General features: G+C 42.7%; 1 protein-coding gene across 1 annotated transcript in view; it reads left to right on the top strand.

The window, feature by feature from the left end:
- Nucleotides 1-13,878, top strand: part of Mtap (methylthioadenosine phosphorylase) — a 36,775-nt gene extending 22,897 nt beyond the window's left edge. Inside the window, exons 5-8 of the mRNA XM_051188157.1 lie at nt 5,081-5,183; nt 6,153-6,392; nt 11,303-11,425; nt 13,468-13,878. Of these exons, the coding sequence (XP_051044114.1) occupies nt 5,081-5,183; nt 6,153-6,392; nt 11,303-11,425; nt 13,468-13,506 (505 nt within the window). The 3' untranslated portion in view covers nt 13,507-13,878. The remainder of the gene's footprint in view (nt 1-5,080; nt 5,184-6,152; nt 6,393-11,302; nt 11,426-13,467) is intronic.
- The last annotated feature ends 256 nt before the right edge of the window (nt 13,879-14,134 follow it).

A 14,134-nucleotide genomic window follows, 5' to 3' on the forward strand; every position in this document is an offset into this window, starting at 1 on the left:
GTACAGATATTGTGTGTGTGTGTGTGTGTGTGTGTGTGCGCGCGCACCACATGCATGTCTGGTGCCCTCGGAGTTGGATCTTCTGGAACTAGAGTTGTAGATGGTTGCGACCCTCCATGTGGCTGCTAGAAGTAAAACTGGGTCCTCTGTAAGAGCAACGAGTGTTCTTAACTGTTGAGCAAGATCTCATAAGATATAACAGAATAAAGAGGAATGATGAAGCCCCTTTATTGAAGAATCTCATCACTGAAGTGTAAGCATCCATTGGGTGATTCTTTTCTCCATTTGTTGATTTGTTGTTGTTCTTGTTTTTGCCGTTGTTATTATTATAATCAATTAGTGCTCCTGAGATTAGAATGGAACAGTGGGAGAATTCTAATAAGCTGGGAGAATCCCTTCCCCAAAATTAATCAAATTGGTAAGTTAATTGGTAATCAAAGTGGTAAGTTAATTGACTTGTGTGGATTCATGCTGGGGCTTGCTAGGCATAGAGGCTACTTTGGGAAACCACCTCAGAAGTGTTTGTTTCCTAGGGGATGGTGTTTTTCCTCAGTGCCCCTTCCCCTCCCTGTGACAGGGTTTCTCTGTGTATCAGCATTGGCTGTCCTAGAACTCACGATGTAGACCAAGCTGTCCTCAGATCTGCCTCTACCTCCTGAGTGTTGGGACTAAAGGTGTACCACCATCACCCCACTCTGGTGCATTTTTAACTCCACGTTTCTTTAAGGGAGGGTATTATCTAACACATGTGCCAAGCTAATTCAAGGGTCTCTACTTAAGCCTAGTCTAATGGTCAGTTTTTCTCTGGGTTTTTGTTCTGTGTCTGGTAGAGTACCTTGAATTCCTATCTCTTGGCAGTGCAAGCTTGTTTGTCTCCTTTACTCTTTCAAAGAGATGTTTTATATCCTTTTTTTGTGTGTGTGTATGTGTGGTTGTTATGGTTTGTTTGTTTGTTTTGGAGTGGTTCATCTGTGCTGGTTAGTTTAGTTTTAACTATCAACACAACAACCATCTGAGAAGAAAGTCTTACTCTCTTATCAAAATTAAGTTGGCCTGTGGGTAGTTGTTATCTTGATTGTTAATTTATGTGGGTAAAGCTAGTCCACTGTGAGCTGCACCATCCCCTAGTCAGGTGTCCTGCGTGATGTATGAGGGAAAGCTGCCCAAGAGTGAGCTAGTAGGCGTGCATTCTCTCTGCATTATTACGTGGCTATAATATGACATGCTTCCTCAAGCTTCTGTCGCTGTGATCTCCCCACAGTGATGTGTATATAAGCTGGGAGTGTGGGCAAAAACCCTTTCTCTCCTAAGTTGCTTTTTGTCACCAACAGAAACAGAGCTAGAATAGTATCTACCCCTGCTTGCCAGCCTCAAGCATTTTCAGAGGTTTCCTTGATTTGAAGGCCATCCAAATACCAAACTCCCACGTTGGCAAAAGAGAGTACAGAAGATGTTCCATGTGCAGCAGTGGCCAGTGCCAACCCCTGTGTTACATTATCTCATCCCACCCTCACATAGCCAGCCCATTTGGGATAAGTGACTTTGTTCATTCCCCCCTCCCACCACCACCACCTTTTAAATGTAGGAAGATCTAAGGTATAGAGATCAAAGTGCTTCCCAGAAGCAAACAGCCAGCGAGTAGTAAAGCCAGCTTAGTGGTCATTCCTTGAAATCCATGTTTAATCAGGAGGCAAAACTTATCTCTTTGGTAGAGGAAGTAGACCTTCGGTGGTAGTTCTTTACTGCTGTAGAAGCCATACATAACTGGGTTGATCGGATTATCAAACTATGGAAACAAATGTATCAGTTTCCTATTGCTTCTGTAACAAATTATGAACTTAGGTGCTTACCATGGATTTATCATCTTGTTATTATTTGGTTAGTAGTTTAACATGGGTCTCACTGGCCCTTTAAAAAGAAATAAAAGCTGTTGGCAAGGCCATATTACTCCACTTAAGGTGGAGTCCATTTCCTGACCCTTGGTCCCCTATACTCTTTGGCTTATGGCCCATATCCATCCAGTGCCAGCAATGATGGATGAAGTTCTTATCTCTGTCATCTATACATCTGCTGCCCTCTTGCACATGTTAGGACTCCTAACGATAACATTGTTCCCACATAATTAATCCAGAATAATCTTCCTGTTTTGAAGTCAGTCAACTTCATACTAGCCATCTGCTACCTTTGTTGCCCTTTGCCATGTAAGATAAAATAATCGTAGCCTCCAGAGGTTAAGGGGACCTCTGGTGGGATATATATTACCCAAATGAAACATTGAGAATTGATTGCATCTGAGTGTATTGAGGGGTAGCCACTGAAGTTTTTGATGCTGTTTCCTTCTTTAAGCACGGGTGCAAGTATTTTAGCCTATTAGCTTCTAAACAACAGAAATTTCTCTGTTGGAAGGCTGAAAAGATCAGGAGAGGTGTAAATAGATCTGGCATCTGCGAAGAACTTACTTTCTTGGCGTCTTCTTGCCATGTCCTTGTGTAGTTTAAAAGGGGGGGGGGAACTACTTAATTCCCTGGCTCCTCTTTTGTAAGGACCCTTGTCATGTGGTATGGGTGCTCCTCGTGACCTGGTCTTAGCCTCCTGATTGTAAGACGTTAAGGGGTAGGATTTCAACATAGAAATCTAAAAAAAGGTTGTACGAGCCTTCTATGTAGCTGTGAGGATTTTGCTTTAGGTGTTAAAGAGTTTGTACAAGACATTCAGTTTTTTTTTTTTTTTTAAATACAATACAGCACCTGCCCATATCACTCAGCCAATGACAGTTCAACTATAGTTGTGAATCTAGGCAAGCTGGTTTGGTTGGGAATGGAAAGTGACCTTTCAGCTTTGTTAGCAGCCTCTTTTCTGAGGTTTGTGTAGAAGACTTCTCCAGGCTTTGACTGAGATCTAGAATATCCAGTTTGTCTGACAGGTTCTCAGAGGAAATCAAGTGTTTCACAGATGACATGCATTTTTGCTTTAGGATTTCCTTTGGGTGTACATTTCTCAGCTGTGGTTGTAAACCCCTTACTCTGTCAGAATTCAGTTAGTGTAAACAACTGTATTTATAGTGATTTAGGTTTTGATCATTAACCACTTCACTGAAAATGGTGACACTTAGGTTAGTGGTGAAGATGCCCCAGGCAGGGTGAGTAAAGCATTGATTTTTTTTAATACTACTTTTCCTCTCTTCTGTGGGGTCCCCTGCAGGGTCATATTCTCTGACCTCAGCCTGCCCTGACTCTTGGATGTCTCTACTATGAGTTACCAGGGCATCTTCATTGACTTATTTCTCCTAATGCCTCTATAAGTGAAGAGATGAGCTCTCTGGGTTTGTTGTTGTTGTGAGTATGTTTGTTGTGTTTTGGTTTGGTTTTATCTTGTTTTTTGAGACAGAATCTCACTATGTAGCCCTGGCTTTCCTAGAACTCACAGACATCTACCTGCCTTTGCCTCCTGCGTGCAGGAATCAAGGCATGTGGCACCAGACCTGGTGAATGCTATATTTCATTAAAAATTGGGAGAATCAAAAGTATACAGAACTAGCTATAACTATGTAACTTATAATTAGATACCTTCACATTTAGTAGGAAAAATGTAAAATGTTCCATTTGGAATTGGTAATTAAGACTAGTCAGCCAGTATTGAGTGTCATGGCATGATGTGGCACATGTTCTTCCGTGTGTTTGCCACAATGCAGAAATGGATGTGGGGAGACAGAGAGGCAGTGGACATGTGGAAGAGATAGGTGTTCCTGCATGGACATCTGTTGCCATAGCTACTGGAGGGCATCTCTGTTTTATAATCCCAGCTGCAAGTGAGGACGTTGTTGTGACTTGACTCATTAGAGACCAAAACCAGGCAGATCTGGAGGTGATAACATGGCATCGTTTTGTTGGTCAGTCTTTGAGGGGAAACCCTGTTGTAGGCTAGTGCTGTCCCTGGACCCATTCTTCAGTCTCAGCTGGGTTTGCTGGAGGCCTAACTCCGACTTCTCCTTCAGGCACATGAGAAAGACTCGGGAACTGTAGACATGAGGTATGCACTCCTCCACACCAGTAGTGATTCTTCAACTCCAAGAGAGGTGACTTTGACACCAGCTAGGGTCACCGACGGTAGCGTAGCCCAAGAAATGATTAATTTGGGGCAGTAGATATACAGCTGTGTCAATGGAACCAGCTAAGAAGTGTTTCCATTCTACCCCTCCCCCCATCTTACCTTCTGTAGGAAATGGAGGTGGGGTTGAAGGGGTGATTTCCCTGAGTTACTCAGCCGTTAAGTTTAGAAAAATCGATATGCATAAAAAGTGGTTTGTATTTGTTTTTCTGAAAACTTCCCAGAAGTTGAGTGAGCTGGCAGTAAATTCGTTTTCACCTGTCTTATGAATTCAAAAAAAGGTTTTAACAGAACGATTGAAAACACTTAAGAGCTAGTTCAAGTGGGTAGAGAAGCAAGCTGAGCAAGGAGACTGATTCCCTGTGGAGCAAGACAGTCCAGATGCTTTCTTCAGTGATCAATGACTGGCCTGGAAAAAAGTGTGACTAGGGTTGAAGCAGGAATTATTTGTACTTTAGAGATATGACAATCACATGTGGGTAAGGATGTTGTATGGACTGAAGCAAAGCCATTGTTTAAGAAGTTAGGGTTTTTTTTTTTTTTTTTTTTTTTTTTTTGTTTTTTTTTTAAATCTTAGGGAGATCGGGGTATAGTTTGAGTCAGTACTTACAATTTACATTTATGCAGAAGCTAACAAATAAAATGAGTCATGCAGTTTTGGAAATCTAGGCGGCAGCATACATTGCACTCTGCAGTCTTCTGAGATGTGATGAAGTGTTTCAGGTTGACTTGGGGCTTTCCCCGCCCTCGTTGAGATCCCAGTGAGGTGTACTTGACCATCTCAAATGGGTATACTTTTATTTCTGGTTAGGAGTGTGTTGCAACCAGCCCAGAGCTCGAAGGCCCAATTCAAACCTGAAAATGCTCTATGACAGTTATCTTCACATATCTACAGCTGTTGGATATGGGGGAGCCCACAGAGGACAGATGGTGCTGTAACAGAAGTCAAAACCTTGCTACTTTGTCTTTCTAGGACATCCCTAAGGCCTCAGACCTTCTATGATGGCAGTCACTGCAGCGCCAGAGGGGTGTGCCATATCCCAATGGCTGAACCGTTTTGCCCCAAGACAAGAGAGGTTTGTAGTCTGTCTGACATCAGAATAGATTATAAGGTCTGGATCAGTTGACTGAGTAGGTATTGCTCTTCCTGTGTCAGTTTTAGTGTTGAAATGCAATGGTTTCACCGGGAGTCGTTTCCCATTGCTGATAAGACCTCCATTCTCAGTTATTTTAAACAGAAGAAGCATTTTACCTGCTGAGCCATCTCTTCAGCCTCAGAACTGTTTATGATGAAACTTGAATCTTGACTGTTTCTTTCATTTTGATTTGTTCTTTGTTTCGTTTTTTTCAAGACAGGGCTTCTCTGTATAGCTTTGGAGCCTGTTCCAGCACTTGCTCAGTAGACCAGGCTGGCCTTGAACTCACAGAGATCCACCTGCCTCTGCCTTCACAGTGCTGGAATTAAAAGTGTGCACCGCCCCCACCTGGCACTTTAATGTTTATTAAAAGGAAAGAAAAAAACCATGTATGCCTGGCCCTGAAGAAACAAGTAACGAATGCCCAGATAAATTGGTCTTGGGACAGAAAAAAATCAGGACAGCCAATACCATTTCACCATATGTCCTTAGAGAGACATCAAGCTAAAGAATAGTGACTTTTCTACAAGGCTTTTCAAAAGGCCACATAGTCTGTAACTGAACAGCCCTGCACCTTGGGAAGTGTCACTTGGCCAGCAGTTTGGTCTGTATGTGACAAATGATACCTCAGCTGAGCAAGTATGGTGGGTCAAGACACAAGTTCTTAAAAAGTGAGTGAAATTCAAGTACACAAATCTCTGTAAAAGCTATGAGCTGTGTGTACAGTGGACCTGGACTGCAGGAATGTGTCAGTACAGAGCTAGACACTATCTTTCAGTGATCTAGGTTTCCTCTAAGCATGCTGTAGTAAAAATGTGCTTTAGGTAGTTTGCTAAACATCACAGAAAAAATGAAATCTTGAACTTCATGTAGGTTTGTGTGTTTTGAGACTGGTTCCTCCTTTTGCAGGTCCTCATAGAAACAGCCAAGAAGCTTGGTCTTCGATGCCATTCCAAGGGGACAATAGTCACAATTGAGGGGCCTCGTTTCAGCTCTCGGGCAGAAAGCTTTGTATTCCGTACTTGGGGTGCAGATGTTATCAATATGACTACAGTTCCAGAGGTGGTGCTTGCCAAGGAGGCTGGGATTTGCTATGCAAGCATTGCCATGGCAACCGATTATGATTGTTGGAAGGAACATGAAGAAGCAGTAAGTGGGAATCTCCTGATTGTGTGTGGTGTGATGTGGGTTTCTAAATGCCATGATCTTTTAAGGGAATGTCCCATTGATTTTTCTTTGGATTCATCTTGGGAAGGGCCAGCATTTTTAAGTTTTCATTAGGCTTTATATGATATTTCCTGTAGCTCCTGTTGGAAGATAAGATCTTCCATGGATAGTGGAGAGGTGCTTATCTGAGAATCAATAATGATTTGATATTGTAAGCTTGTAGATGTGCTGAGAATCGTTGAGCCAACATTCTGTTTGAGGAAGACAGAGGTTATCCTAGTCGATGTTCTGTTGCTGTGAAGAGACAACCACCAAAGCAACTCTTACAAAAGAAAGCATTTATTTACTGGAGGGGGGGGGGGACTGCTTACATTTTTAGGGTTTTGTCCATTATCATCGTGGTAGAGAGAATTGCAGTATACAGGCACATAGGATGCTGGCAGATACATGCTGATCCCCATGCAACAGGAAGAGAGAGCCCCTGGCTTGCGCTTCTGAAATCCCAAAGCCACCCCTAGTAACACATTTCCTCTAACAAGGCCACACTTCGTAATCCCTCTCAAATTCCAATCCCTGATGACCAACCATTTAAATATATGAGTTTATGGGTGCCATTCTTATGCAGACTACTATGGAGGCTAAGCAGAAGGTTCAGAAGAAATACTGCTGAGTGTTATGAGTTACCTGGACCAAATATTTAAAATCTGTTATTTGGAAGTGTGATGATAAAGATGGGCAGGATTAAGAGACACACAGAGGAAGGAGAGGGCAGGATGAGATATGGCAGGACCATAGACTGATAAGGATTGGAGACAGTTCGGTTCAGGGGTACTAGACAAGGAGGGTGCATGGTGAAGCCTAGCTAGGACTTGAAGATCCTAGAACACTGAAGTTGGGCCTCCAAAGATAGCATGTTCATCATGGAAACCTTGAACTTCTGTGAAGCAATCACCTGGGTTCCACAGTTACCAACCATGGCCACATAGATTTTACCTACCCTTTCTTCCTTCCCCACTCTGTCCTGAAAGTAAACAGTTCCTAAAAGTCCTCTTAATTCAAAAGAAAAAACATAACTGTGCCACAATTTGTACAGAGAAATATTTTTTACTGAATCTCTAGACTATTGGCAATTTCTCTTAGATTTCATAATTTTTAGCAGTTTGATCAAGTCAAGATCTCTTATAAAGCCATGTTATATGTTAATGATAGGCCTGTAAAATCTCTCTCCTTTATTTGTATATCCTTTCCTCCATCCTGAGAATCTAGCCTAGGGCTTTGCATGTACTAAAGTGCTCTAGCACTGAGCCAAGCCCTTAATCTGCTTTCTTTATTTTGAGCCAGGGTTTCACTGAGTCTCCTATCCTGGCTTGAATTTGGCATTCCCCCTGCCTCCGCCTCCCAAGTAGTTGGGATTATAGGCTGGAGTCACCAAGCCTTGTCAGACTCTTTTATTTATAAGCTCCTCCCTTTTCTTAAAATTGTTTTGTTTCACCTGAGAAATGAGAGATCATTTGCCTGTCACTTGTCTCATTTTAAAATGGAGAAGGTAAAGAAAAATATGAGAGACTTTTGCAGAAGTGTAGAAGTTAGTGAGTACATCCTCTTTTAGAGGGCTGCTATCGCAGAGCTACTGTTTCCTCGTCTAGTTATACACAAAACAGCTTCACATGTCCTCCTCATCTTCTGCCCACGTGTACTTGTTAGGCGACATAAATGAATCCCAATTCTTTGGTGTTGTCGATGTGTATTTATAGGAGAGTTTTGAGGCTGACTGTATCTGGCTTGGCAGCTTTGTGAACTAACTACTCCCAGCTTCAGGATGTGAAGAAGCTGCTTTCAATTAATGGGAAGTGTTAGCTCCTGTCACTTCCTGACAGCAAATTGCTTCTTGCTGGAAATGTTCTGCTCAGTTTCAAGCTAGATGCCTCTGAGGTGATTATTATGCCAGATGGGGGCTAGAAAGCAGAGGACTACGTTCTGCATGTAGTAAGGCATAAAGAGAAGTTGTGCTGAGTGCCACAAGAAAGACACGAATAGACATGGCATCCACTCAAACAGCCATTGTGTCATTGTGCTTTAAACAGATGTGCAGCCTGACATGACAAGGTTCATCTCTGTTTCCTTGTGACTCTGGAGGGTGAGTGGGGGGGGGGTATGACTCTGACCTTGGAGGTTCACTGGGAAAATTATTTTTGTTTGTTTTGTTTTGTTTTCTTTAGTCACTGGTAACCAGAATATCTGACAGAACAACTTTTGGGAAGAAAGGTTTCAAGGTTTCAACTAGTTCATGTAGCTGGGAAGGCTGCCATAGCAGCTCCTAGGTCACACTCAGGAAACAAAGAGCTAGACTGAACAAGGAGGAGGCAGTACCTTTCCAAGGCTGCCATCCCAGTTACCTGCAACAACCCATCGAAGTCAACCTCCTAAAGCAGTGGTTCTCAGCCTGTGGGTCATGACCCCTTTGTGGGCTGGACTGCCCCTTCACCAGGGTTGCCTAAGACCATGAGAAAACACAGGTGATTACATAACAGTAGCAAAATTACAGCTATAAAGTAACAAGGAAAGTAGTTTTATGGTTGGGGGCCACCACAACCTGTGGAACTGTATCAAAGTGCCACAGCATTGGGAAAAAGAGATGACAACTCTACACATTGAGGAGGAGTGGGAATCCGGGACCTAGTGTAACCTTCAGAAGCCCAATCCACTAGCCTACTTTTTGTCATCTATAACCTGCCTCTTAAAGAATCCACGGTCTCCCGAAACATGAGCCTGTGCGTGGGAGGCATGCCAGTCAGACCCTAAGTGGTTTGGGAGAGCTGACTCATAGGAATGTTATCACCAACAACTCCTCGGAGTGTGCGAGCAAAGAGCAAAACCTTGGAGGTTTGAGCACCGCCTTTAAGAGGGAGGGTTAGGTGGTTGTGAGTCACAGGGTCAATAGGAAGGGCATTTGAATGGAACCCAACAACAGAAACGAAATTAAAGAGAGGTCAGAATCACATGAAAAGTATGTGGAAATGAATATAAAAGCAAATGGTTAAGTCTCTGGCAGCCATAACCCCTGCATTTATTGACTCAGCTTCATCTGCACCTTTTCATGTATGCCGGACACTGTGTAGCGGACCTTCCACTACATCTCACCACATCTTGGCATTTGTAAAGCCATCTGGATGAGGAGACACAAAGGTGTAGTCGCGTGTCTCTGGATCTTGGTTTTCTCACAAGTGGAGTAAAGTCGGACAAGGTTTCTAGGCCTGGTGATCAGCTTCCCCTTATGAACCAGTCATAATGTCAGCCCAGCCACTCTTTTCCATCATTGTGCCAGTTGACATGGCTCATACACATACCTGTGCACCTGCGTGCATGCACAGTTTCTGAGATCCAGAATTAGGGCCTAATTTATTCTGGGTTAGCATTCTACCACTGAGCTCTATCCATAGTCCTCAAAGTGATATTTTTTTTTTCTTGTAAGGAAACTAAGAGGTCAAGCATAGTTGGTATGTGTCTGAATAGCAACACCTGGCGGGCAAAAGCAGGAGAATTGTGAGTTTGAAACCAGCTTGAGCTACACAGTGAGGATCTGTCTAAAAAAATTAAAAGACCCACAGGATGGGGAACGGGGAAAAGGCAAAAGCCAAGGCCTTGTTCTATTGCATCTCCCACAGTCTGTATGGTACAAATTTCATCCTAACAGCATATGTCTCTGTCTGGGTTTAGTATTGAAGGAAAATTGAGCATCATGATGGTGTTTTGTGACAGGAAACACAGAACCAGTTGGAATCTTTTTCTGAAGTGGTTTGTCCTGGTTTGTGTCTTCCTTGGGGCTCTTGGGTTTTGTTAGGTTGGTGTTAATGGCCAGCCCATTAACCATGAGTCATAGAAATGATAGCATTTTGACTCTTTCTTATTTATTTATTTTTCCTTAAAAAAAAAAAAAAAAAAAAAAAAAAAAGTTCATTTAGAGTGCTTAGCTCCTGTGTGCTTATCCAAGATAGCAAGTTTTAGGCTGAAACTTACTTTCTACAGACCAGAAAGGGGGGTGGCTGTTGCTCCTGCTGCCAAGCCGCTGCCACTTGACATCTGTGATATTCTCTCAGGCTCTACAGAAACAGTATTGAGCTGCTCTAAGGTCTTTCCCCTGAGATGAAGAGTGGCGTTTGGGCTCAGGGGATGTAATTTGGAGTGAGCAGACTTTACAGCACAGGTCTGTTTTAGTCTGTTCAGGCAGGTGTAAGAAAATCCCATTAAAAATAGCTCCTAGACAGAAAGGGGGGGGTGCCTTGTTTTTATAGTTCTACGGGTTAATAACTCCGAGGTCAAGACTGAGCGGCTCTTCCTGGTGAGGACCCATTTTGTAGTCATATTCTCACTGAACCTCACATGATATATCTTAGTTGCTTTTAAATTGTTGTGATTAGAACCATAACCAAGACATAGAAGATTGGGTTCACTCGGGGTGAATCCCTGACCATCATGACAGGGAGTATGGGGGCAGGCAGGCAGGCATGGCACTGGAACGTACATCTTGGTCCACAAGAGTGAGGCAGAGAGAGCTACCCTGCCCCCAATGACACACCTCCTAATCTTTCCCAAACAGTTCCAGCAACTGGGGACCAAATATTCCAATATATGGGCCTATGGGGGGCCATTCTCATCCAAACCACAACAGTGGGAGTGGGGCTCGATGTGGTACAAGGCCCCATTCCTAAGAGCACTGACAGCCTGACCTAAAACACTTCCAAGTTCCCCTTCCTGAAACCCTCACAAAAAGGATTAGGTTCCTAAAGATAAAATTTGGAAGGAACAAAAGCATTCACACCGTGGCAAATCGGGGCTCAAGTTGTTCTGTGAGAAGCAGTTCATGCTAGTAAAGTCCTGTGTTCTTCCTGTAGGTGTCAGTGGATGGGGTTTTAAAGACCATGAAAGAAAATGCCAACAAAGCCAAAAGCTTACTCCTTACTACCATACCCCAAATAGGGTCGATGGAATGGTCAGAAACGCTCCGAAATCTGAAGGTAAGTGGCCTTCAACTTGAGAGCAGACATGACTGCTCTAACCATATTTTCTCTTGCTTTCACTTTAAATTTGGTCCAGCTCCCCATGTAGGTTATACGAGTCAGCATTTTTTGTTTCTGTTTCATTTTCAGCAAGCACTCCTGCTCTGATTACTATTCTTCTATTTGCAACTGAAAGTGCCTGACCCAGGAGGGAGTGGGGTTGGGGGGAGTTGTTATCTGGTGTCCCAGGTTCTTTACATTGTCATGGAGTTATCTTCATGTCTTGGATCAGAAGGCTGGTGCCTCCTGTGATTTTAACTATTTTCTCTTGGGTAGATTTGTACATAAATTTTACTCCCGTGAAGTGTTCTGTCACAGCTAAGATGCAAAAAGGACCTTGTGATTATTCTAACAGGTGGGGGAGGGGGAATTAAAAAATCTACCAGTTACAAGCTGGTGGTTTGAACTAAACAGTTTCTAGCAAACCAACATCTGAGCAGCCTGACTGAGTTCCTCTGGCAAGTTCTGAGTCAGTGTTGGACTCACACAATATGATCCAGTTTAGAACTTTGCCTTCTTCCTGCTGACCTGATACTCACTACGGTTTCACACTCAAAGTCAGTTCCTTAAAAAGAAACTAGTAGACTTTGGGAGTCCACTTCCCAAAGAGGGATACTCTCAGCCTAGGCCCTCCCCCAAATGATGTGATAGACTTTGATGATCCCCCATGGAAGGCCTCACCCTCCCTGGGGAGCAGAAAAGGGATGGGGGGGGTCGGTGGGGAGGATGGAAGGGAGAGGGAACTGGGATTAATATGTAAAATAAGATTGTTTCTGATTTAAGTAAAATATATATATATATATATATATATATATATATATATATATATCCATAAAAAGAAAGAAATCTGTGACATACTCAGTATAAATCAGTGATCTTTTTGAAGCTGATGTTGTGTGGATTTGTAAATACGCACTTTAACATGGGTTAGTAAGTATAGCATTCATCAGGTGTAAAATGAGAATTGAAGAAATGAATATCTTTTAGAGAAAATTGAGTGCTGTGGTCTCTATTCTGAAGTAGTAAGGAACCCGGTACTAGTAATTCTTACCCTGAATCGTGTTTAGCATTCGTTAAATCACTAGTTCATTTCAGAAACACCAGTTTACCTATTTTGTGCCAAACTCCGGATTAGAACAAAACCCAGCTGTAGGGTGTGGCAATAAGTATTTGCCTTTAATGCCAGCACTTGAGAGGCAGGGGCAGGCAAATCTCTGTGAGTTCAGGGCCAGCCTGGTCTACATAGTGGGTTTCAGACCAGCCAGAGAGACAGTGAAATCCTATCTTCAAAACAAACAAACAAAATTTAGGACAATACCCAAAGAGGACTCCCAGTGATGATGAGTTTCCATCCCATCGTGTTGTCAATTGACACACATTAAAACTTCAGTGACATAAGGATTAGGGGTTGCACGAATGATAATTGAAGCTGGGAGAGGGTAAATGCAGTGTGTCCTGATGGCTGTGAAGGGGGGAGGGGACATTTGTGAGTCTAAGAGCAGTCCCCTGAGATGAGGCACTGACCTCACTTGTCAGGAAGAAAAGGAAAAAAACGAGAATTAAAAATTGCACCTAAAGTCCCATATCTGGTTAGTGTTGTTGCTGTTTTGTTTTAACTACATTTTTTGAAAATTTGTTTATGTGTGTATGTAGACATACATACGCATGCTGTGGTGAACATGTGGAAGTTCGAGGATAGCTTGTAGGAGTTAATTCTCTTTCCACCATGTGTGTCCCAGGGATTGAACTCAAGCAATCAGGCTTAGTGGCAAGTACCTTTACCTTGAGCCATTTTGCCCACCCTAAATAGTGTTTTTTAAATGTTGGTGAACATGGGAATTATCTGGAGATTTAATAAGTATGTGTCCCCATGAGTCCTTACTATACTCCACAAAATCTCGGGGTTGTTGTTTTGTTTTCCATTTGTCAGGAAGTGTAGGAGTAGTTAGCGTGCTCTCTGCTGCCTTAGTCATCATCTCTACTTACTGTCTTCCTTTCAGAATATGGCCCAGTGTTCTGTTTTACCACCAAGACATTAACACAGCATGGCTGCCACAAGGAGACTTATGACTTCTAGTCTTTGGGGGACTTTTGCTTAAACAAAAAATGGGAAAGTTATGCGGCCTTCGTGCCTTTGCCTGGAAAGAGCATGTGGTAAGAGAGAGATGGTGCACTCCACCAGGATACCAACTCCTCCAGAACCTGGAAGGAAAGCAGTACCTGCAGGAATGTAAGCCCAAAACCTTGTCAATCATTTCTCCTATTTAACTGACAACAAAGGCTGGTGAGAACATCTCTTCCCCTACACTGCTAACGAATGGGACTGTGTGCTTTGTATATTGGCGCTGTCTTTCCGGAAGGCAATTTGATACAATGCATCTGAGGCTGAAAATTACTGGATGCACTTTGGTACGCTAGGAATTTCTCATTAGGAAGTTCATTCGAAAAATCACGTGTAATCTCAAAAAAAAAAGTTAGATAGATGTAATCAATCAAGTGGGAATCAAGGTCACTTCATGCTATAAAATGAAGGGGAAAGGGTATAAGCATTTATGATGCTGGTTTTTTGTTTTAAATGGTGTGCAAATGTACAAAAAAAAGACTAGAAGGGAATATACATAATCCTATTAACTATTTGTGAAGAGATGCTGGATAATTCTTACTTTT

The sequence above is a fragment of the Phodopus roborovskii genome, unplaced genomic scaffold, assembly GCF_943737965.1.
Source record: "Phodopus roborovskii unplaced genomic scaffold, PHOROB, whole genome shotgun sequence".
Lineage (NCBI taxonomy): Eukaryota > Metazoa > Chordata > Mammalia > Rodentia > Cricetidae > Phodopus > Phodopus roborovskii.